Source organism: Salvia splendens, chromosome 3, assembly GCF_004379255.2.
Source record: "Salvia splendens isolate huo1 chromosome 3, SspV2, whole genome shotgun sequence".
Classification (NCBI taxonomy): domain Eukaryota; kingdom Viridiplantae; phylum Streptophyta; class Magnoliopsida; order Lamiales; family Lamiaceae; genus Salvia; species Salvia splendens.
Window position 1 is genome coordinate 15,528,701 of NC_056034.1, and position 23,957 is coordinate 15,552,657.

Below are 23,957 nucleotides of genomic sequence, written 5' to 3' on the forward strand. Positions count from 1 at the left end.
TGGTAGATCTAGCTTAAATTTCTGTTAATCGTTTGAATCTGGAATACGTGTGTTCGGATCTGAATGGAAAACCATGTTATTGCTTGTTTACTTAGCCCAGTAGTTTAGATCTGATAGTTGTTAGTTTAATTGAAGTGTTTATCGTTCGATCTGAAGTATGCTCTGTTTTTCATGCTCTGTTTTGTTCATTTCGTGCTTGCTTGTTCGAGAAGATGAAATCGTTCGGTAATTGTAGTCGTGTTACTTTAGTTTGTTAATTGCAGCTTTTGTCAGTAGCTAATTAGAGTAATCTGTTTTGCTGTTTACTTTTGTCTACCTTGTGTTTGGTTAATTTAAGAAACTCTTTTATTTGACCCAGGAAGTTTGTGAATGCTCTCAAGTTACGTTCGGATACGAATCATGCATGCATTTATGTTTTACGTACTTTCAATTCTCCAGATCTGGTAGTTAAAATAGACTAAATTTCCCAGGCCTAGTAGACTAAATTCTCCAGACTAAATTTCCCAGGCCTAGTAGTTAAAAACTCGACCCTCATGTTGCGTGGCAGCAGCCAAACCCCTCCAAAAGTTCTCTTGATGCATTCCGACCCTTCCATCATCGTGGATTCGATCCCGACTTCCCTATACTAACCAATAGTGTAGAGGGTTGAGGTTTTGAGGCGAGGTTGTTGTGACAACGACTACATTCTGAAAGTTCACGATCTCCTAGACCCTGTGCTCTAGCGAATCCTCTGGACCTAAGAATTAACACAAATCATTTAGAACGACACAGTAACCGCGTGCTTCGAATGGCGCCGTTGCCGGGGATGGATGGCGTTGTTTATGTTTGCATCTAGAGATTTTTGGCGTACATAGTTTTTATTTGTTGCTTTTCATTTTTCTTTTCAGTTTATGAGCCGAGGCTCAAGGTCTGGACACTGGAATAACTCATTTGGTTGGAGAGACGCTCAAGCTAGTTGGCAGATTAAGAAGACAGTCTCCCCTGTTACTACCCGATCTGGGTTGACAACAGGAGATCCAATCCAGCTGAGTTTGGAAAGTGACGACGATCTAGTCTCACCCGTTAAGGAGGAAGTTGAGTCAACTGTAGACTCAGACGAAGGAACCGTCAGAATGGCGGCTGAACCAGACAACGATCCAGAGATCGGCTCGTTGAATGCTCATTTGAACGGCGAGCCGGCACAAGCAATAGTGATCACCCAAGCTCAGAGATTAATAGACATCAAGAACAATGTACTGGCGGTCATGCCACACTTCTATGGACGTAAGATAGAATGTCCCTACGAGTTTCTACACGAGTTTTGCAAGCTATGCAGCATTTAGAAGAGGCCAGCTAACTCGACCGAGGAAGATTATAGGTTACGTGCTCTACCTTTCGCACTGAAGAGAGAGGCGAACACATGGCTACTGAGGCTGCCGGCAAATTCTATAAGCTCATGGGCGGATTTCAGGCTATTGTTCTTGGATTATTTCTTTCCATCGAACAAAACGAATGCCATCAAGAAGGAGATTCTGGCATGCCGACAAGATTATGATGAGGCGTTGAGTCAGTATTGGTCACGATTCAAGGGATTGCTCGATTCATGCCCTAACAACCAAATGTGCGAAGCAGAGGTATACAACATCTTCTATGAAAGGGCAAATCCGGAGTCCAAGGATTTATTAAACTCTTCGAGCGGGGGAAATTTTACCAAGAAACGAGTAAGTGAGGCCCGAGAGATTTTGGGCAGGCTAATCGATGCTAAGAAGGCTTACGACTCTCCTCGCACCATTTTTAAGAGGGAGAGTGTAGAGGCGGTGAACGTGCAAGGTGAAGACCGAATAGATGCAAAGATAGATAAGCTGGAGAAAGCAATTCTGATTGCCTTAGGGAAGAACAATTCCCCAGAACCAGGGGAGAAGGTTAAACAGCTGCCAGGTCCAGAGGAAGTGTACCAATGCTATGGTCAGCAGAACGAGGGCGATAGCCAAGCTCAAGCAAACGCCATGGGGAGTTGGAATCCTAATGGAAGTTGGAACCCAGGAAGGCAAAGGGATGCTCCCTGGAGGGATCACCCAAACTTCAGATGGTATGACAATGATCCGAACCTGCCACCCCAACAATAGAGAAACAACTATTTAAACCTTCAGGAGCGACAACCGAATTGGGTGAACAGAAATCAGGAGGTAAACAATTGGGGAAATCGGCAGCAAAACGACCATCCCAACTGGGCAAACAAGAATCAGAACAATCCAGCAAGTTCGTATGTGCCAACACACCAGAGGAATTATCAAGGCAACACTCAGAATTCTCAGCCCAACCAGCAAGGTCAACAGGGGCAGAATCAATATCACAACACAGGAGGTCCAGGGAACTTCCGGCCAAATCAGGGACAAGGCTCAAACCACCCTCAAGAGCCAAACACCAGCCAGCAGAGTTCCAGACAACCGAAAAGCATTGATGAATTAGTGAGCGATCTGGTGAACTCGCAACAGCACATTCAAAACAACATGCAGCCCAACTATGATGTGGTGCATAAGCTTCAGGATGCGCAGACTGAGCAGAAGGCAGCCATGGACATGTTAACGAAACAACTCTCTCAGATTGCGACATCTTTGAGCGAGATGCGTGGGAACGAAGGAAGAATTCCTGCCTCGGTTAAACCACCAGAAAGGGTGAACATCAGCCAGATAACCCTGAGATCGAGGCGAGAGTATGATGGTCCAAGTGTGAAAAAAGATGGGAAGTCCACTCCGACTCCACTGGAAAAGGAAACCGCAACAGAGGAAACCGGAACAGGGGAAACCGGAACAGGGGAAACCGGAACAGGGGATGATGACCAGAATGCAAACAGAGAGGAAGCAATACCCTGAGCAGCTGATCAACATTTCCCAGGTCCAGGAATTGAAGCGGAGGTGGAAGAAATTAGGAGAGAAATGGGAGAATCTTCCAAGGGAAACGTTAGCAATGAAAGGAAAGTGAAACCTTTTCCCCATAGAGGTGAACCTAGGAAGAAAAATGAGGATCCAGCGGACTTCATGGAAATTTTCGAGAAGCTGGAAATTAATCTGCCATTCCTCCAAGCTTTAAAGCTGCCCATCTTCAGCAAGTTTATCAAGGAGTTTATCAAGGAGTTCATTGTGATTGGAGAAATTGTGTCGGCAGTGATTCAGAAGAGGAGAATGCCTTCTAAGCATACTGACCCAGGTATGTTCACTCTCCCCATCTCAATTGGAAACATTAATGTTGAGCATGCCATTTGTGTCCCCTAGGTGCTTCAATAAATGTTTTACCTCTTTCACTTTATAAGAAACTGGAGGGAGTCAGAATGGTTGATACGAAGGTGGTGATTCAATTAGCTGATAGGTCATGCATCAGTCCTGAAGGTGTTTTAGAAAACGTGATAGTTAAGAAGCATGATTTTCTGTATCCTGCTGATTTCCATGTTATTAAGATGAGTGAGCACCAGTCTGCTGAGTCTAGCGAAGTGCTTTTAGGAAGACCATTTCTACGCACCGCCAAGACAATCATTGATGTGTTTGATGGAACCATTTGTCTAGATTACCATGGGAAGAAGTTTACCTTTAACATTGATGAGGCTATGAAAAAGCCTTTGGATATAGAAAATATGCATGTTGTGGATGTGATTAACCCCCCCGGTCTAAGAATTTCTTGAGACCGAGTTGATGCAGGAACAGGTGGGAAATTCAGAGCTGAGTCACTCCATTGATAAAGAAGTGGCCAGCTGGTGTGATGCAGTCAACACACGGGGAATGACGGATGAAGAGTTAGCAGAAGAAATTCTGGAGTTTTGCAAAAGCCCTGAATTTGCCAGGTCTAAGGAATTAGTTTGTGTCGCTAACCAGGAACATTTACCAGCACCTGAAGGATTAATTGCCAATGAGCCAAAGAGGAACCCATTACCCCAGGAGACAAGTGCGACAAAGAAGGAACTGAAGACATTACCCCCAGGACTAAGATATGCTTATTTGGAAGAAAACGAGATGTTCCCGGTAATCGTCAACAGCAACCTGACTCGGAAGCAGGAAAAAGAACTACTGGAAGTGCTCAGAAAGAATAAGATAGCCATAGGATGGACTCTATCCGACTTGGTGGGAATCAGTCTGGATCTCTGTATGCACCATATTCGCCAGGAGGATGGAGCCAAACCTCACAGAGACCCGTAGAGGAAGCTGAATCCGAATATGAGAGAGGGAGGTTCTTAAAGAAGTACTCAAGCTACTGTCGCTGGGTATCATATATTCCATTCCAGACAGCAAGTGGGTAAGCCCGGTCCATATGGTGCCTAAGAAGTCAGGCATCAAGTGGTTACAAATGAGCAGAATGAGTTGGTGCCCACGAGATTAGTGACCGGGTGGCGGATGTGCATAGACTACCGGAAACTAAATGAGGCTACACGGAAAGACCATTTTCCGTTACCATTCATAGATCAAATGTTGGAAAGATTGGCAGGCAAAAAGTTTTTCTATTTTCTGGACGGATACAGTGGATACTTCTGAATTTACGTTGATCCGGAAGATCAGGAAAAGACAACCTTCACATGCCCGTTTGGGACGTACGCATATAGGAGGATGCCCTTCGGATTGTGCAATGCGCCAGGCACTTTTCAGAGGTGTATGATGAGTATTTTCTCAGACCTGTTGGAGGAGTGTATCGAGATTTTTTTGGATGACTTCACGGTCTTCGGGAATTCTTTCGAAGCTTGCCTGGCCAATTTGGATCTAGTATTACAGAGATGCAGAGAGAAAAATCTGGTGCTGAATTTCGAAAAGTGCCACTTCATAGTACAGGAGGGCATTGTTCTGGGACACGTGGTCTTGGAAAAGGGGATTCAGGTGGATTAGGCAAAGGTGGATGTGATCTCAAAACTTCCGTACCCTATGAATCAGAAGGAAATAAGGGGATTTTTGGGTCATGCTGGATTCTACCGGAGGTTCATCAAAGACTTTGCAAAAATTGCACAACCACTTACCCGCCTCCTGCAGAACGACGTAGACTTCAGCTTTGACAAGGCATGTCAAGGGGCCTTCCAACTTCTGAAAGAAAGGCTTATATCAGCCCCTATTATCAGATCTCCAGACTGGAATTATCCTTTCGATATAATGTGTGATGCCAGTGATTTTGCTGTTGGAGCAGTCCTAGGTCAAAGAATTGAGGGGAAGAACTATGTGATTTTCTATGCATCCAAGACCTTGAATCAAGCCCAGAAGAACTATGACACTACGGAAAAAGAGATGCTAGCTGTCGTGTATTCCTTTGAGAAATTTCGACCATACTTGTTGGGTTCGAAGGTAATCGTGTTTACCGATCATGCAACGCTAAAGTATCTACTGGCAAAGAAAGAGTCTAAGCCATGGTTTATCCGATGGGTGTTGTTATTCCAAGAGTTTGATTGGGAAGTTAAGGACAAGAAAGGCACTGAGAACAAGGTAGCTGATCATCTTAGCAGAATTTTCCAAGGAGAAACTGAAGAGGCTATACCAGATGCGTTCCCAGAGGAACATCTATACTTCACAGGGGAAACCTCAAGCCTCATTTGTTGGGATAAGGTAATGGCCGCGATTGGAGCTGGAGTTTCTGACAAAGGGAAGTACCCGCTGAATGTAGAACCATGGTTCGCTGACCTAGCAAACTACTTAGTCACGGGGGAACTGCCCAGAACTCCAAATATTTCCCGGGCCCAGAGGATGAAAATCAGAAGTGAGGCCAAGTATTATTTCTGGGATGATCCGTATCTATGGAGAATGGGGTCCGACCAAATAATAAGGAGATGCATCCCGGAATGGAAGTAGAGAGACGTACTAGACCACTGCCATGCATTGGCGTGCGGTGGGCATTTTGGTCCGAGGAAGACTGCTCGGAAGGTTTTAGACAGTGGATTCTATTGGCCGACATTGAACAAGGACGCTTACGACTACTGCCAGAATTGTAATCGGTGTCAGCAGACCGGGGGAATTTCCACCCGAGATGAGATGCCTCAGATCCCAGTGATCGTCTGCGAGGTTTTTGATGTCTGGGGGATGGACTTCATGGGTCCATTCCCATCCTCCTATGGTAACTCTTACATTTTGGTTGCAGTAGATTACGTATCGAAGTGGATAGAGGCCAAGGCAACTGCCACATGTGAGGCGAAGGAGGTCACTAAGTTCCTTAAGGCAAATATTTTCAGTAGATATGGGGTGCCAAGGGCTGTCATTTCTGATCAAGGAAAGCATTTCTGCAATCGGACGATGGAAGCGCTTATGAGGAAATACGGAGTACACCACAGACTCTCCACTCCGTATCATCCACAGAGCAACGGTCAAGCAGAAATCTCCAACAGAGAGATCAAGGGGATTTTGGAAAAGACCGTAAACCCGTCGCGAAAGGATTGGAGCAGAAGGCTAGATGATGCGCTTTGTGCCTATCGTACTGCGTACAAGACCCCCATTGGTATGTCACCATATAGACTTGTGTTGGGCAAGATGTACCACCTTCCTGTTGGCATAGAGCATAAGGCTTATTGGGCAGTCAGAGAAATGAACATGAAGCCTGAGTTCTGCGAAGAGGAAAGAAACTGCAACTGCAAGAGCTGGAGGAGCTGAGACTCGAGTCTTATGATGTCGCAATGTGGTACAAAGAAAAAACCAAGTTGTGGAACGATAAAAATCTCCGGACGAAGGAACTGCAGGTTGGACAGTAAGTACTCATTTTCCAGTCAAGGTTGAAGCTCATGCCGGAAAGCTAAACTCGAAGTGGACCGGACCTTACACCATCGTGAGCCTTAGAGCTAACGGAGCAGTGGAAATTCAGGGATGTACTCCTAACTCTATCCCTTTTCTTGTTAATGGTCATAGAGTGAACAGGTTTAGGGATAGTTCGGAGCTATGTGTGGTGGAAGAAGTTCCATTGCGCATGCTCCCCACTATCGCTTAGATGGTTGAAAGGTTAAGTATTCTTCAGGAATTCTTGGGTCAAAGAAATGACCCAAGACAAACCCATATTCCCAAGAATACTTAAATGTGTCTTTTGTAAATGTTGTGAATATTTCCTTTTTTGAGTCTTTCAAGAAAACCCCAATAAAGAGAAAAATCTTTTAATCCAAAAATATTTTCGAAATACCGAACAACCCTTGGAAGGTCAGTTGAACTTTGAAATGTTTTTCTATCTTATTTCCTTGACCTGGGAGTTCGATATTTCATTCTTTTGTTTAATGTTGTTTTTAAGTTGTGTGATGAAGAGGACAGCAGTTACGCGTTTGTTAAGCTTAAGGGAAGAATTCTTGACAAATTGGGGGGAATTTTCAAAATTTGAAATTCAAATTTCAAAAAAGGAGAAATTTTATTTATGATTTTCAAATCCTTTTGCAGAGACGGCACGGTCACTCACGTCACACGCAACCGTCTCTCTACTCTCTTTTGTTTTATTTGGACTCCTTTATTATTTCCCACTATCTCTTTTAAAACTTCCCTCTCACGCTTATCTCCCTCACCAACACTTTTCGTATTCTAGAAACCCTAATCTCAAAATTCCTAATTTTTTGTATGTCAGTTTCCAGCGTTACCGTCACCAGCCGCAAAATTCAGACACTATGGACACCCGGAACAGCCAAAACACCAAGAAAGGGAAAGCTGTAGGAGGAAGAGCAGCGGCTAAGCCACCGGTTAAGCCGGTTGCTGAGTGACAGTACACATCTCAACCCATACTCACCGATCCCCCAACTGCACCCACCAAGAGAAAGCTGGAGATGCCTTTGGACCCACCCTTCACGCCCGGCACACTAGCAGCTGAAGCCGACCAAGAACGGATCGTGACCGAATTCTTGCAGAAATTTGGTCGGGGAGCGCAGGCTAGTGCAATCTATGCCCGCCTGGCAAAGGTTTGCAGAATGGGAGAGGCAACCGCTACATCAACTCAGGCAACCACCGTACATCCGCCCGCAAGCGGCGCGTCTGAACCCCATACCAAGCCCACAGCAGGGGATCTAGAGACCGCTCAACCGCAGATGGCCATAATACCGGTTAAAGAGTTTCCTTCTTCCGATACTCAGGCGACGGTACCACTCTTAGCGCCAGATTCAACCTTTACCGACGAGGCAGGCAGCCAGGAGGAAGATAGGGAGCAGGATGTTCACAATGAAGAGATCCCGGATATTGCCGGCGAACTAAGGCAAGAAAGGGCTGGTTCTGCGGAGGATGAAGGTATGATGGAGAGTGATGAAGGAAACGTAGAAGCTGAAGAAGAGGGTGAAGAGGAAATGGAGGAACAGGCAGACGCCGAAGAAGAAGGAAGTGAAGAGGAAGTTGCAGAACCGGAGAGTAAAGATACTCCGGTAGGAAAGAAAGAAACACGTACACAGAAACAGGTGGAAGAAGTGATGGTTGCCACGGGGCCGCGCAAGTTGAGATCTGATCCCAAGGCGAGCGAACATACAACCAAACCCATCAAGGTGCCTTTTGCTCACGAAGCTGAAGAGGTTGCATGGGGCGAAGATAGAGCCTCAGAGGAAGGCGATGCTGAGGAGCCCATTTATTCACCAGAAGAGGTGGTAGTCACGAAAAAGCTTCTAGGAGAGATGGCCCATTTCAGTGATCCTAAGAAGGTCAGGACGTATGCTGAACGTGGAACGAAGGGCAAGCAAGCCAAGTCAGGGAAGAGCTATCACCCTGAATCCCTTCAAGAGATAGAATCAGAGGAAGAATTCCTTTCCTACATCAATGCAATCGGGTTTGAATGGCTGCTGAGCCATAACACTGTGGAGGTGCCAGTAGCCCTTGCTAAGGAATTCTTCACATCATTCAAATTTAAGTCTACCACGGACGCAGAAACTGATTCAATTTCGTTCCGCTTGTTTAATGTCGATACCACGATGAGCATTAAAGAGTGGTCCTTAAGAATGGGGCTGCTAACCATGGAGGAGGACATCAGAGGGGGTTGGGATGATAGACAAATTGGTCCCCCAGGATTTGACACGCAGCAGGCGTGGGAGCTCATCACGCACAAACGCGGGGGTGTTTCAAGACTAGCATATCACGGGGAGTCCACATCACAAACCATCTCATTCGCTTTGCCCAGATATTCGTCGGGTACAATCTGATGGGGCAGGTCAGCTCCACCTTGACAACACCTGAACTATACTTTACCTGGTGTATGTTGAAAGGTGTGAAGGTCCACCTCGGCTACTAGTTAGCCCAAGCGTGCCACCTGATGACGATGCACACGTCACGCCACCTCTATACTTGCCATCTACTAGGAGCCTATCTGCAGCGTAATATCACGATAATGATCGCGAAGTCGGTGCCTTCTCTGGAAATGTGCGATCCCCCAGAACAATTCAATTTGGATTTCTTTTTCAACAAGGGGCTATTGTACACAAAAGACGGTGAGGTCTATTTCTATGACGTTGGCCAGACTGAGACGGCGGGTAAAGCGGAAGGGAGCTCAATACCAGAAGCAGCCACACTGGCATGGAAGAAGGAGATGGAGTGACTCCGGGCCGACATTTGGGATATCAAGACTGAGATATCTTCGTTGACCTCCATAGTCCTGGGGATGAAGGAGCCGCTAAGGATGCATACGACTAAAATGACCGAATCCCTGTCCTTAATGATGAAGATGGTCAATTTCGTGGGCCAGAAAATAGCTCGACCCCCACACGACCTCTCCATTGGAACTACTCCCCAGAAATCCAACCTGGTTGCCCCAGTGACTATGCCCGTGAAAAAAAGAAAGGAGCCCGCCCCATCCACTACCAGTGAATCAGCCAGCACATCTACCAAACGTCAGAAAGAAGAAGACACCACAACCACCACCAATATGCTAGCGAGACAGGAGATCCCGAGGCCAAGCCAGCCCAAGGCCAGGAAGGATGCAGCCACACCAACACTACCAAGAGGAGCACCCCAGAAACCTGGTCCCCGCAAGGGCCAGGGACAGAATTAATCAGACCCGCCCAAGTAACCAAGTAATATTTTTTTAGTTTCTGTTTTTAGTTTTAGTCTTTTTCAGCTTTCGTTTTTTAGTTTGCATGCTAGGTTGTTTGTTTTTTTTATGCTCTCTTCCACTTAGGCCATGGCTTGGCCTTAGTGTGAGAAATTTATATGCCTAGTATATTTTGTTTTTCTTGTTTTTCTGTGTTTTCTTGCGCATCTTCTCACACTTAGCCCATTGCTTGGCCTAAGTGTGAGAAGATTTGTTTTGTACATGTTTTGTTTTGTTTTTGCCTTCTTACACTTAGCCCAATGCTTGGTCTAAGTGTGAGATGTTTGTGCCCTATTTTCTGTTTGTGTCACCATTAACTGCCCTGCTTTCCACTTCATGAGGATTGCTTGGGGACAAGCATAAATGAAGTGGGAGGGGGGAGCAGTTAGTGCAGTTAGTGTTTTGTACATATTCTGTTAGGTCTAAGAGTTGCTAGTTTTTTTTAGGTTCTGTGTTTGCATAACTGATATAATAAATAGCGAAAGCCCCTTAGGGAGAGTAATTGAAGAGGAAATACATGTTGATTTGTGAATATTTCTTCCTTAATAAATCTAAGTCAGTTGGAAGAAGTAAGGACGATAGAAAATGCCTGAATTTAAGCTTATTGTGAAGCCCTCTTAAAAGTGAGTTATAAGCCTATAGTAGAACACTTTCTACTAAACACAAAAAAAGGAGAGATAGGTTGCCATTGATGCTAGAGGAGAAATGACATAGATAGTAAGGACTAGAGGCAATAGGCATAACCATTTTGAGCTTTATTCTTTCGAACCTGCTGAACCTGCCTCACTGAAAAGGCACCCCTTAGTGAACTCTTTGGGCATGTACGAAAATGAATCCATTCGTTGGAACCTTTAGACTTTATGCCACGTGAACAAAGGGGCAGGGATGGAGTAGCTCGATGGTAGGGGTATAAGACAGATTGAGAAACAAAGGAGGAAAGAAAAAAATATGTTAGAAATAATAAACGGGCAAGGAAAGTTGTAACTTGACCCGAGAAAAAATAGTTACGATATGGGCAGAAAAAAAATGATATACATGTTACCAGGCCCAAGAAAACAAAAAGAAGTTAGAAAAATGGGCAGGACAGTTCTACCTGACCCAAGAGAAAAAAAAATAAAACGGGCAAGAAAAAAATTGTGGCCTAGAGAAGTAAGAGAAATAAGGGTAGAAAGCCAAGGAGCATCTCTATAAGGAAGGAAGGATAAAATCATATACGGGAGTTGTTGCTAAGTTTTGTCCCTAAAGTTCACGTGTCTGCATTATGTTTTACTTATACTGTTGAACTTAGATCCTTAGGATTCTCACCAATAAACACTGTAAACCCCTAGCCCCATTACAACCCAGTGAAAGACCTTAAGGAACTATTCTGTGGCATCAATCTTAAGGCATCAATGGTAAGGCAGATTAAAGAGCGAATGATCATTACGTCCCTGGTAAGGAATGAGTGATCGTGTGAACCTAACAGATGTAAAAAAAAATTAGGCTATCTTGACAAACTGACAGCTAGACTAGATAGAAGAAGGGAGGGGGAAGAATCTGAAGCTGTAAATGCTTGGACTGACCTTAAACTTGTGGGGATGGCAGCTAGAAAAAAATACCAGTTTATGTGCTTCTGCGTTTTTCTTTTCTTATGTTTTTTGTGCGTTTCCTTTTTTCTGTGTCTAGGTCTAGGAGTTCTCGTTTTTTTTAGGATGGTTAATAGGGGAGGATGCATTGAAACTTGCCTTATTTCATTTTTCTTGTCTTTCATACTTGAGGACAAGTATGGTTTAAGTGTGAGCAGTTTGATAAGGCTCGTTTCATGCACCTATTCTATATATAAATTCTATGATTTTACGGTGCTAACATGCATTTATAAGTCCAGGTGCGTGAAAAATCTGTCAGACCCAGGAATGAAAGACAATTACCAGGACAGAGGGAATAAAGGAGAAAAGTGAAGAAAAAAAAGAGTGAGATCCGCAAGGGCACAATCGTCAAATCAGGAATACGGTTGCCCTAGGGATTTGAGCCTCGCCTATAAATACCAGGAAACCTACGAAAGGAATGAGAGACTTTTTTTTAGAGACTTTTTTTGGGAGACTTTTTTTGGGAGCTTTTAGTTAGAGAATTTCCTTGGTATTTTCGGCTCGCTTTTCACTCACTCACTCACGCACTTGGTTCAATGAAGATCTGGGGTAGTTAGTTGGTGGTTTTATTTTGTTCAGCTGGAAGTGTAACACCACTCAGAGAAGGAGTGAAGAAACAATTTTACTTTTTTTGCACGTACTTTTGTCTCGCCGATTTCCTTGCCGAAAATTCGGCGATTACTTTGTGATTCATTTTAGCTTTTGCTTAATCTAGTTCCGATTTCTATTTTCGTTTGATCTAAATGTTTACTGCTCTATTTACTGAGTTGGATACTTTTCGCAATTGATTTGTTGATCGGAGTTGGTTTTCTGAATTGATATTGAATCGGAGTTGAAATGATGTTGGAAACGGTGGATCTAGTTTGTTTGATGATGATTCTGGTAAATCTAGCTTAGATTTCTGTTAATCGTTTGAATCTGGAATACGTGTGTTCGGATCTGCATGGAAAACCCTATTACTGCCTTCTTACTTAGCATTGTAGTTTAGATCTGATAGCTGTTAGTTTAATTGAAATGTTCATCGTTCGATCTGAAGTATGCTCTGTTTTTCATGCTTTGTTTTGTTCATTTCGTGCTTGCTTGTTCGAGAAGATGAAATCGTTCGGTAGTTGTAGTCGTGTTACTTTAGTTTGTTAATTGCAGCTTTTGTCAGTAGCTAATTAGAGTAATCTGTTTTGCTGTTTACTTTTGTCTACCTTGTGTTTGGTTAATTTAGGAAACTCTTTTATTTGACCCAGGAAGTTTGTGAATGCTCTCAAGTTACTTTCAGATACGAATCATGCATGCATTTATGTTTTACGTACTTTCAATTCTCCAGATCTGGTAGTTAAAATAGACTAAATTTTATTTCCCATGCCTAGTAGTTAAAAACTCGACCCTCATGTTGCGTGGCAGCAGCCAAACCCTTCCAAAAGTTCTCTCGGTGCATTCCGACCCTTCCATCCTCGTGGATTCGATCCCGACTTCCCTATACTAACCAATAGTGTAGAGGGTTGAGGTTTTGAGGCGAGGTTGTTGTGACAACGACTACATTCTGAAAGTTCACAATCTCCTAGACCTTATGCTCTAGCGAATTCTCTGGACCTAAGTATTAACACAAATCATTTAGAACGACACAGTAACCACGCGCTTCAGGGCCGTTTGTCAGAATAGATAACTAAGCTATCTTAAGTTATTTGATCTAAAATGTACAGTATATTTTTATCATGTTTAATCTAGATGTGTTTTGTTTTTAATTTAGTACTCTCTATGTCCACGGAAGATGACACACTTTCTTTTTTTATTTGTCTCAATCATGATGACCCATAATTACTAAAAATAGAAACATTTATCTCTACTTTATTACATCTCTCTTATTTTACTCTCTCCATTTATCGCACAAAATAAAGCTGTGTAATATTTCATGCTGCCCAAGGAAGGGGTCATCTTCCTTGGGACGGAGGGAGTACTAAGTATTTGTAGTTCTTGTTAAAATCACATGCAGTGGCATCAGAGCACACACTTTGACATGTGTCGCTCTTTGCGCGAGCTACTGGACCAAGGATTCACAGATTACTCCGGAAACCTTAAACACCGTATCAGCTACGCCATGATCGTCTTTCTACTAACCTCAATTGTTATAGCAATCTAACTTCTCTAGCGACGAGTTAATCACGTTTTTCAATAGCATGATGGATGATCGCATCGTAGTAGCAGATCTAGAATAAATTTTGGAGTGTGGAATTATGATATCTTAACAATAAGATCATGTTTGTTAACCAGGATTCTGTATGAAAAAGTAATCAAATTCTTTAATTTTTAAATTTCACTGTTTATTTGATTTTTCTATAAAACTGGAAAAATAGTAATCTTAAAAACAAAGAAAGTACTAACCCATAATTGATCAAAAGACTAAATTCCATTTTTGATCCTAAGCATATGAGTATTTTACGAATTTGGTCCATAACATATGACCATTTTTGGTCCTAAAAAGATGAGCATTTTACTGCGACATGGATGGATGCATCCTAGTCTTCTTCCTTGTCGATGGAGGGGTCATCGACGGAGGAATCGGGGGCTCTAAACTCGTCCTCCAAGTGCAGCATCGTTTGCCGTAGCAAATCCTCAGCACGGGTGACGCAGATGGCGACGCGCTTGTGGGCGGCCAAGGGTGTCCAATCGTGGGCGACGACGATCAATTGGTGAACGAGGTGGAGGAAGGAGGAGACGTCAATCGAATTAGACCAATCGACTCATCGAGGGAGATGTGGCGGGAGACGCTACGGTCGAGGGACTTGAGCGTCTGCTTGATTCTATCGTCGAAGAGCTTATCACACAACCTACCGTCGAAGTTGCTGAAAATCTTAAGAATATCATCAGAGACAGCCGGGCGAAGAAGAAGGTGGCACATAAATCCTAATTTCTTATTTTTTTTAATAAATTTTGGACTAAATTCATAAAATATCATATATTTAGGATCTAAATAAATTTTATTTTTAATCAATTATAGATTATTATCGTAATTAGGTATAAAATTAGTTATTTAGAGTTGACCATCAGTTTCGTAACAGTGCAGTGCCGTCCAAAAAGAACCATTTTCGGATTATTTTCATTTATTCAGAATAAAAATCAAAATATAAATATTTTAAATTAAATTGTAATAGAATTGAAAATGGACTTTCATTCTAGTCTATTGACCAATTTATTCCTATTGACTAGTGTCTTCCTCCCCGTCGTAGCTCAAGTAAAGTTGCTTCCTATAACTATTCTCTGCACAGCCCCCCCTCTCACTTCTCCTCTTCCGTTAACAGTTTTCTTAGGGTGTCCACCGCCGCGGCTCCCCAAAGTAAAATATAATCCAACTCAAAAGTAGAAAGGAGATCGTAAGATAAAGTTAATGTGGTTTGTCCTCTTACTTCGGAGACAGGTTTTGAAAATTAAGGCTCTCGATTTTGTGATATTTTTTACCTTTTTAAGAGTGTTTTTTATAATGGTGAAATTTTGTTATTCTTTTTATTAGAAATGATTTTTGCTCATATATAAGTACAGGTTGCAAAATGAATAGGTCTCATGATCCAAGAAAATGAGAAGCAAATTTCTTGAAAGATAATACTAATGCAAACTATAAAATCTCGAAAGGCAACAATTCCTTGCACATTTTTTTTGGCACTCTATAAATAAGGTGGAGTGGTTAGATTAGCGATCATGTTTTTCTAATAAGAACTTGATCGCCATGGGTTCTATTTCTGAAATTGGTAAGTTAATTAGAAAACTCTTTTCTTGAATCACGCACACACAGTTGCATCCAGCATCCATGTGTGTGTGTGTGTGGCGGGGCTTGAAGAACTCATTTTGCAGTTGGTAAAAATGGCAGGTGCAGCGATTATCGAGGCTGCGGCTAGTGGAGACCTTAACCAACTCAGGGGTGATTGTGAAGTCTTTTTTCTTGTCGTATCTTCACCTTTTCTTGATTTTTTTGTATGTCTGATTCTGATGCTTTTATTTTTTGCAGTAATTAGAAACAAGGTTGATGATATCATTGAGTACCAAAAAATATGTGATGAATATAGTGACTTCGCCACTGGCCGGAATGCCTTGCATTACGCTGTTGAAATTGGACATTTTGAGATTTGCAAGTTCTTGATAAAGACCGTCCAAGTTTATATTGATGCCTCGACTTACAAGGGTTCTCTCTCTCTCGCGCTTCTTCATGTGTTTATTTTGAACAAATTGGGAGTGCCTAATGCTTTTATTAATTCGATATTATTCTTCAAGTGTTTGATCTGCGGATAGTATAGTATCCTAACACCATAAACTGATTCAGGGTCTAGTCCTCTGTCAGAAGCTGTCAAAGGGGAACATGTCAAAATTGTGAAGTTTCTCATCAATCAGGGTGCTGACGTTAGTCTTTCAGATGTTGAGGGATTCACTCCGGTGCACTATGCAGTTCTAAAAGGTCAGTGGTTTTGTAGGTTGTAATGCTGTGATAGACTCTAGTAATAGTGTGATATGCGCTAATTGATTGGTTTTGTTTCAGATAATATGGAGGTTATGGAATTGTTAAAAGTTGGTAGTGTAAAACCAGCAGCTTCTGCAGGAGGATCACCTTTACAAATTGCTGTTTCTCGTGGAAATGTTCAGGCTGTCAAGTATCTCTTGTCTCATGGCGCACATGTGGGCAAGCACAACCTTCGGTTGCACTGTTTTCTAATGATAGTCTTGTTGAAATCATTGTTTGTTTTGTTATTAGGACATCAGTTTTTGTTTCTTGTAGTAACTTTTAACTTATTTCACTTGGGGTTAACTTTCTTAATAAGTTTTTGAGTGTGGATAAGAGTTTGATTTGTTTAGCTCGTCAAATTTGGCCAATCATACTGATATTATCTTTTGACTTACTGTAATAACATATTGGAATATATTTCTTGAATTAACTTATGATATAATCTTGTGAGATTAATTCCTTTGCTGCTTTCCATTTTGCAGCCAGATGTTTATTGTGCGGCTGTGGACACTCCTCTTACATGTGCAGTCAAGTCTCGCTCATTTGAATGCCTGAAATTGTTGCTTGCGGTATGTTCGGTAAAATGGGAATAACTTTCTCTTCTAATTTTCTGTTAGAGATTGATGTCTGGTGTTTTTATGTACTTCAATCATCCAACCTACCGTTTGTGATAAATTATTCCCTGTTTTCGTATTAGATGATTTACTCAAAAATGGAAATCTCTCATGCTTCGTTAGCTCTGTTCCTCAACTATATGCAGACCCAAATTCGTATTTCCCTGGTTAAGTACTTTCTCTTTGCAGGCTAATGCAGACCCAAATTCGTATTTCAGTTTAAGTCCTTTGGCAGCTGCTGCAAAAGAAGGCGACACAAAATTTCTCGAGTGTTTGCTTAAAGCTAAAGCAGATCCGAATTCAAGTCCAAGAGTTAATTTCAAAGTTTCCCTTTCTTTACTGTGCTATTCTTCATCTTCTACAGTTCCACTTGTGATATCATCGGCCCGTCTCTTGTTGCAAACATCCTGATGTTATCTACAGGACACTTACTGTATTGATATTGCCAATTTTCAGGATTTCTATAAACCTATTGAGGATGCTGCCATGGTGCATAATCGTGCAGCTGTAGAAATTTTGTTTCCAGTGACTAAACGGCTTGAAATTTATCCAAATTGGACTGTTGATGGCATAATTGAGTCCTTTCATTCTGAAGAATTTAAAACAATGGTCTGAAACTACTCTTTCATTGTGTTAAACTCAGCAGCACTTTGATCTCCAGTTGTATTTACGACCTTCCTTTTCTCTATCCCATCACATATCTCTCAGATAGAGCTGAAAAGGACAATGGAGTTGACTGAACTAGAAGCTCAAGGGATGGATGAGGCGAGCAATAAGCAATACAGACATGCAACCTTAATATATAGAGTGGTAAACATTTCTTCTTCCGATCATCTCGTGCTTGGCCATGTGTGGTAAGTAATACTATATGTAATGTGTAGGCTAGCCTTCTTGATCCAGCTAACCCCACATGGATATCAAAGCGAAGCCTGTTGCTAGCACGCACGAATGAACTCATATTTGCTCTGTTAGATGCTCAGGAATGCATTAGACTCAAGCCAGACTTCCCCGTCCCTCGCCATCACCACGCAGGGGACATAGCTGCTGCAGCTAATCAGATATTCAAGGTACAGCAAACTCGATATCTACATCAGCGGCATCAATTCATAATCTAACGTTTAATGATTGTGTTTGCGAAGAAATTCCTCATGGCAGGCCTTGCATTCTCGCTGGATCCCTACAACAAGGCAATGTTTCGTGCATTTAGGTAACTACACATCCTAATAATTTTCATTTTTTTTTGTTATCAAAATATACAATTGTATAACTAATACCTCCTGTTTTGGTTTTTGATTGCAGACTTGCTATGTTTGATTACTTTGCTTCGTTTAGTCAGATGAGCAGCCCGGACGTGATTTTGAGTTTTAGCTGATGATTAACATTGGATCATAATTCTATAGTCACGCTCATATACAGTGATTCATATCCTCTATTGCAAATATGTGTTTCCAACTGATTCAATTGTGTTGCATCTTTTTTTCTCTATTCTAACTAAAAGTTTATCAAAGCATACATATATATACTATATAGTTTCTTTGACAGACATTGGAATCTTGGATGTTCTGACTAAGGAATTCATGAGGTTACTGAAATACAAGTCTAAGTGACATAATTGATTATGGAACAAAATAATGTAGATCTGACTTTGTAGATCTAAACTAGTAATGAAATAGATACAAAAGTGATGAACACACCAATATACTAGTTTCATTCACTGCAAATGAAAAAAAAAATTAAAACTACAAATACTAACTAGGCAACTCAGAGTGTGAGGTGTGTATAAGTTGCAATTACAAAAACAAAATAAATTAGAGCTGTAAATTGTATATTCAATGTTGACTATTCTTTTAAATGAGTGAAATATAAAAGTAAGAAGTCAGCCAAGTCTGCAAGAGAAATAATAAGTTCATGCAAGAAGAGAGTGAATCCATCTCAAAATAGGTTCAGATCAACATGACTATGATTAAACAAAAGTCAAAAATAGATTTTTTTTAAAAAAATCTATACCTACAACTAATGGGCCTTACAACACAGTTTGAATATGATACTGGGCCTTACATTGGTGTAAACACGATATTAATAATTCCGTAACTAAAACGACGTCGTTCGACCTAATGGGTAAAAAAAGGATGACTACTACTACATGATGTGCAAATTCAAGCTTTTCTTACCCGCCACAATAATCTTGAAGCCGCTGCGCTGCACCGCCACCCTATCTTCGTTGATCTCTTTCTCTACGTCTCTCTCGCTTCACGGAGAAGAAGATATACAACCTTTGTATTTTTTTCTGAGGACATATGTCTAATGTGGTCCGACCACGAAGCGCCCACCAAGTGTTCGATAAAATCACTAAAAGACGCCCACCTCGTCAGAGCTCAACAAACTACAACGCCCACAAACCTGCATACAGACAGCGCCCCAATTTGGTAGACGCATTCGACTATTTCGAACAAAACGATATCATAAAATCATGGACATTGAGAATCTCGAGTTTAGTTCGGGAAAATCGGTCCCGGGAGGCTGTAGAAGTGTTCAAATTGATGCTATTCAATGAGAAAAGGCTGAATTTTGTGACGGTATTAAGTGTCTTAAAGGCTGCTGGATCACTTGGATCAAAAGATTTGACGTCTGGGATTCATGCTTACTCTATGAAAATGGGGTTGATTGAGTCGCAGGTAGCTGTTGCTACTGCTCTTGTTGGCGTCTACTCTTCTTGGGATATGCCGAGTGCATGGAAAATATTTGATCAGACACCTAAAAGGGATTTGGTTTTGTGCAGTGCAATGGTTTCTGCAGCTGTGAGCAATGGGGAGTATTTGGAATCCTTTAAGTTATTAAAGGAAATGGTTTTAACAGGTGTGGAACCAAATGATGTTACGTTTTCGAGTGTACTCCCTGCCTGTGCCGAGTTAGGTGCATTATGGCTAGGGAGAGAAATTCATGGTTATTCCATCAAAAGGTCATTTGACAATCATACCATTCTTCTCAATTCGATTTTGGATATGTACTCCAAATGCAGGCATTTGGAGGCAGCGATAGATGTTTTTGAGCATATGCAGAACAAGGATGTCGTTTCTTGGAGGATCATAATAAGGGGTTGCGTTGAAAATGAGAGGCCGCGGAAAGCCTTGAAGATTTTTCTGGAAATGCTTGCTTGTTGTGTTCAAAATGTGGATGAACGTATCATCCAAGAAGTATTTGGAGCATATAAACAATTGGACGAGAATTATTGCAGGCATGGATTTCATAGTCTTGTATTAAAAATGGGATTTACTTCAAATGTTCCTTTGGTGACTGAACTTCTTCAACTCTATGCTAAATTTGGCGATATTGAGTCAGCCAGAAACGTGTTTGATCATCTTAAGTGGAAAGATGTTATTGCTTGGAGCAGTATGGCTTCAGTTTATGCTCAAAGTGTACAGCCTTATATGGCATTTGACATACTAAAACAAATGCAATTGGCCGACCAGAATCCTAATGATTTCACTTACGTTAGTTTATTGCTGGCTTGTAGCTCACTTGAAGCTCTGGAGATGGGCAAAATGATGCATGCACAGATAATAAAATATGGATATTCAGCCAATGCATATTTGACATCTGCATTGATTGATTTGTATTGCAAATTTGGGGAAATAGGGAACGCTGAGGCTATTTTTGATGAAAATACCACCAAAGATTTTATATGTTGGAGTTCAATGATAAATGGCTACACGGTTAATGGCTGTGGAGAGCTGGTTCTTGAGTGTTTCTCAAATATGCTATGTAATGGAATAGCGCCTAATGATGTTGTTTTCGTATCAGTTCTCTCTGCCTGCAGTCACTGTGGGTTGGAGTATGAAGGTTGGAACTGGTTCAATGGGATGGAAGCCATGTACGGTATCAAGCCCAATCTTGCACATTATGCTTGCATGGTGGATATGCTTAGTCGTCAAGGAAGTATTGAGGAGGCTCTTGAATTTGTAAATAATATGCCAATGGAACCCGATAAACGGATATGGGGATCTCTTCTTGCTGGATGCAGAAACTCTCATGGACCTAACGAAATTTTGGAAGATGTTGCCAAGAAACTGATCAGTTTGGACCCAAATAATTCTAGCTACTATGTCATTCTCTCGAATTTGTACGCAGACCAGGGTAGATGGAAGGAAGTCGAGAAGTTGAGAAATATGATGGACACCAAATCGCTGAAGAAAGTTGTGGGTTATAGTGCTATGAACTAAATCTTATACAGATACTGTGGTCATACAGATTGTATGTTCTCCTAACCTGATGACAGATGAAAATTTCTTTGTTTTTTAAATACACTTTGTTGTAAAGTAAAAAAGAAACAATTTTTTAGTTCATAAATAGCTCTAGAACAAGATAAGAAAGACGAGAATGAATAGTCATAGCTATGATTTCAAGTAGAATAATGGAAATGGTGTTCATATTTGAGTTCGGGCTGGTCTCGATTCCATAGCATAAGATGGTAGCCTTGAATGATTTAATAAGTTTCGTTTGAACTTAAATTATGTTTTGAGAGGCTGCATTGGAAAATCAACTAAGACTCCATGATCTGTTGGAATTATTTTGATTTTTATCAGGTCAGAACTCAATGGCCAATGCTGGGTTATAACTGCTAGCAGTCTCTGCATTTGTAGATTTTAAAGCTTAGGTGTACTGCTTCGATACATCTTTTCACATTGGTTTTGAGATTGTTCGTTGTTATTGTTCAGTGCTGTCCGATCTAGATTCGAGTTGATTATATGTTATCCTCGTATTACTAATATATATATATATATATATATATATATCTGTGCTTTATTCTTTGGTTCATGTTGATATTCGTAACTGACCATAATAATGGAGTTTATTAAACTGAAGTTTACGTAATTACTGCTGGCATTTAATAGACAATTCATGCAGTGTTTAGCTTCTTGTAACCTCTCAATGCAACAGGTATTGAAACTACATTTAGATAAGCTCTTCTTTTGCTTCTATGAATAATGAGAAGAGCCAGGCATTTCTTGATCAAATGAAAGGTGCAATTCTTGAAGTGCTTCTTGTTAGTGCCAAAGGCATAGATCGCGCCCATATTCTTGGTACTACAATCTCCTTAACATCACACAGTTCGACAAATCCTCTCTTTATCCCTCTCTATTAACGTTGTTGGATATGGTATGTTGACAGGACACCCCGGTTACCATGTTATTGTTGAATGTGGTAGTCAAGTATTCACAAGCAAGACATCATCAGGTTTTCATAGAGATGGACTTCTCCCTCTTCATAAATCTATTGTGTTATTAACACCATTTGACTTTTGCAGGAAATCTGGGTAAATTCTACTGGAATGAAAAGCTTGTGTTCGAGCTTCCAGAATCCGAGCTGGAGACTCTGAGCCATCTGAAACTCAGGATTGTGAAAGAGGAGCGTTTAAGTGATGACGACTTTGTTGGTGAAACCATGCAAGTTTCAGTTTCTCGTATGCTAGTTTTCTATGATGTTTCGCCTAGTTAGTTAGATAAATGTCATAAGTATTCTTGTTTGCAGAATCTTCATCAAAGGAATTATTGTGGAGGGGAACTACAGAGGGCTGGCAGAAATCCTCCCTGCCCCCTTTAATGTGGTGCTTGAAGACGACACTTACAAAGGCGAGATGACCGTTGGAATGAAGTTCATACCGGATGTGAGTTTCTGTATCACTGTATTTATGCATAACATTTATCACCAAATGATGCTGAATATCTATCTGTTCTCTGTCGACTCTGCCAGGTCGCAGTGAACGTGGAAGGGAATCAATGCGTGAAGAAGGGAAATGATGTAGGATCGATATGCTCTGTGATCACAAGCATTTGGAAACTCAAGTGGTGGAGGCTTTTCTCTTCTTATAAGAGTAGGTATCTCATGAACAAGAACAAAGACAATTAGGAAATACTACTCAGATTAGCTATTGATATTGTTGATGAAACATCACTTGTAACTCAGCTCTCAGGATTCTTAACCGTGATATTGGGGATTTATACCTGTATCCCAGGAAAGAAATATAAATACAAAATCTAATTTTTTTGTTTTAAAATCTTAAATTAGTGAAAAAAATCACTTTATTCTTGTTTTTATTTTTCAATTAATATTATGAGTAAGTATTAGTTTATGCCAATTTCTCATAACATTTAAATTTCTTAATTTTTCATATTTCACAAAAATGGAGACAATGAACACTTGTTAAATTAATTTTTCAATTCATAATGCCACGTTTCGATAAATCAGATAAGTTTAGATAAATCATTTTTATCTCCAATTCTAGATAAAAAAGAGACGGAATAAATCGTAAATTTTTACGCGAATTATTGTACTACAAATATAACCAGATAAGTTCAGATAAATCATTTTTATCTCCAATTCCAGATAAAAAAGAGACGGAATAAATCGTAAATTTAACGCCGATCGTCGCACTATAAATGCAGCCAAATAACTTTAGATAAATCATTTTTATGTATTTAGTAACATTGAAGTTGTACTTGTTTTTTGGCCTAAAATTTTCTTCCTGAGCCTACAAACAAATTCACAAATGAATATTAGATAAAATTATAGATCAACAATTAATGTAACATAAAAAATCATAGAATTAACTTCTCAAGATGTTATATCATTTGGGAAATGTCACCTACAAAAGCTTTGACGACTTGGTCCTCTTTGTTTTCTTTTACTCTTCCACTTTCAACTTGATCACATGCAATTCATTTGTCATAATAACTGGAGTACCACTAGAATAAGGCATATTCATTTATATTAGATACCTAGTAAATTAAGTAAATAGCAGTAATAATCGCAAGAAGAACACCTATTTTTAACTAAAAATGGAGGGATTTGAATTTTAATTTCAAATATTGGAAAAAAAGTCCAAAAGTTTGAATAACAATTGGTTTTCCGCCTAAATCACCTATTTTTTTAACTACTGATTTTAGTTCAAAGAAGTTATGAACATTAAACCCTAATCAGATCAGGCAACCCGATAACACAATTATAGTTGAATTGTGTGTATTCAATTCGGGTTCCAGCCCAGAACCTATTGGTTCGATTAAAATCGTGATTTGATTTGGCCCTCAATTCATAAACAAACAACTTTATTTTATGTGATTGGAAGTCGCGACTTCAAATCCAGCAACTCCAATTACATTCACTTACTCTAAGCTCATCAAGTATATACCAAAAAAACTTTGTATGTACTTTATTTTATCTTTGCATATTAGAAAGTATTGGGCAGTAGGGGTCTTACATCTATAGTAGTTGGTCAGAGCA

General features: G+C 40.7%; 2 protein-coding genes across 4 annotated transcripts; both read left to right on the plus strand.

The window, feature by feature from the left end:
- The first annotated feature begins 14,664 nt into the window (after nucleotides 1–14,664).
- On the plus strand, nucleotides 14,665–18,140 carry LOC121795213 (ankyrin-3-like). Of its 2 annotated transcripts, XM_042193692.1 has the most exons (13): nucleotides 14,665–14,991; nucleotides 15,114–15,319; nucleotides 15,439–15,489; nucleotides 15,577–15,750; nucleotides 15,889–16,020; nucleotides 16,102–16,238; nucleotides 16,548–16,634; nucleotides 16,869–16,991; nucleotides 17,136–17,288; nucleotides 17,388–17,489; nucleotides 17,561–17,746; nucleotides 17,819–17,886; nucleotides 17,979–18,140. In XM_042193692.1, the coding sequence occupies exons 2-13, from the start codon at nucleotides 15,298–15,300 to the stop codon at nucleotides 18,049–18,051; spliced, it is 1,308 nt and encodes a 435-aa protein (XP_042049626.1). In that variant the 5' UTR covers nucleotides 14,665–14,991; nucleotides 15,114–15,297; the 3' UTR covers nucleotides 18,052–18,140. The 2 variants fall into 2 exon arrangements, with proteins under 2 accessions (XP_042049626.1, XP_042049624.1); XM_042193690.1 differs by having other exon boundaries at nucleotides 14,665–15,319.
- Nucleotides 18,141–18,807: 667 nt separating this feature from the next.
- Nucleotides 18,808–22,741, plus strand: LOC121795216 (putative pentatricopeptide repeat-containing protein At3g01580). Of its 2 annotated transcripts, XM_042193696.1 has the most exons (6): nucleotides 20,796–20,930; nucleotides 21,618–21,760; nucleotides 21,849–21,914; nucleotides 21,985–22,123; nucleotides 22,209–22,344; nucleotides 22,431–22,741. In XM_042193696.1, the coding sequence occupies exons 2-6, from the start codon at nucleotides 21,658–21,660 to the stop codon at nucleotides 22,584–22,586; spliced, it is 600 nt and encodes a 199-aa protein (XP_042049630.1). In that variant the 5' UTR covers nucleotides 20,796–20,930; nucleotides 21,618–21,657; the 3' UTR covers nucleotides 22,587–22,741. The 2 variants fall into 2 exon arrangements, with proteins under 2 accessions (XP_042049629.1, XP_042049630.1); XM_042193695.1 differs by lacking the exons at nucleotides 21,849–21,914; nucleotides 21,985–22,123; nucleotides 22,209–22,344; nucleotides 22,431–22,741 and having other exon boundaries at nucleotides 18,808–20,930; nucleotides 21,618–21,756.
- Nucleotides 22,742–23,957: the final 1,216 nt, after the last annotated feature.

Excerpts from the sequence above, each read along its gene's own strand:
- LOC121795216 (XM_042193695.1), top strand. The coding sequence starts at position 18,977 with ATGTCTAATGTGGTCCGACCACGAAGCGCCCACCAAGTGTTCGATAAA.
- LOC121795213 (XM_042193690.1), top strand. The coding sequence starts at position 15,298 with ATGGGTTCTATTTCTGAAATTG. Across the intron at positions 17,289-17,387 it reads CTGAAGAATTTAAAACAATG|ATAGAGCTGAAAAGGACAAT; the intron begins GTCTGAAACTAC and ends CATATCTCTCAG. Across the intron at positions 17,747-17,818 it reads CAGCTAATCAGATATTCAAG|AAATTCCTCATGGCAGGCCT; the intron begins GTACAGCAAACT and ends GTGTTTGCGAAG.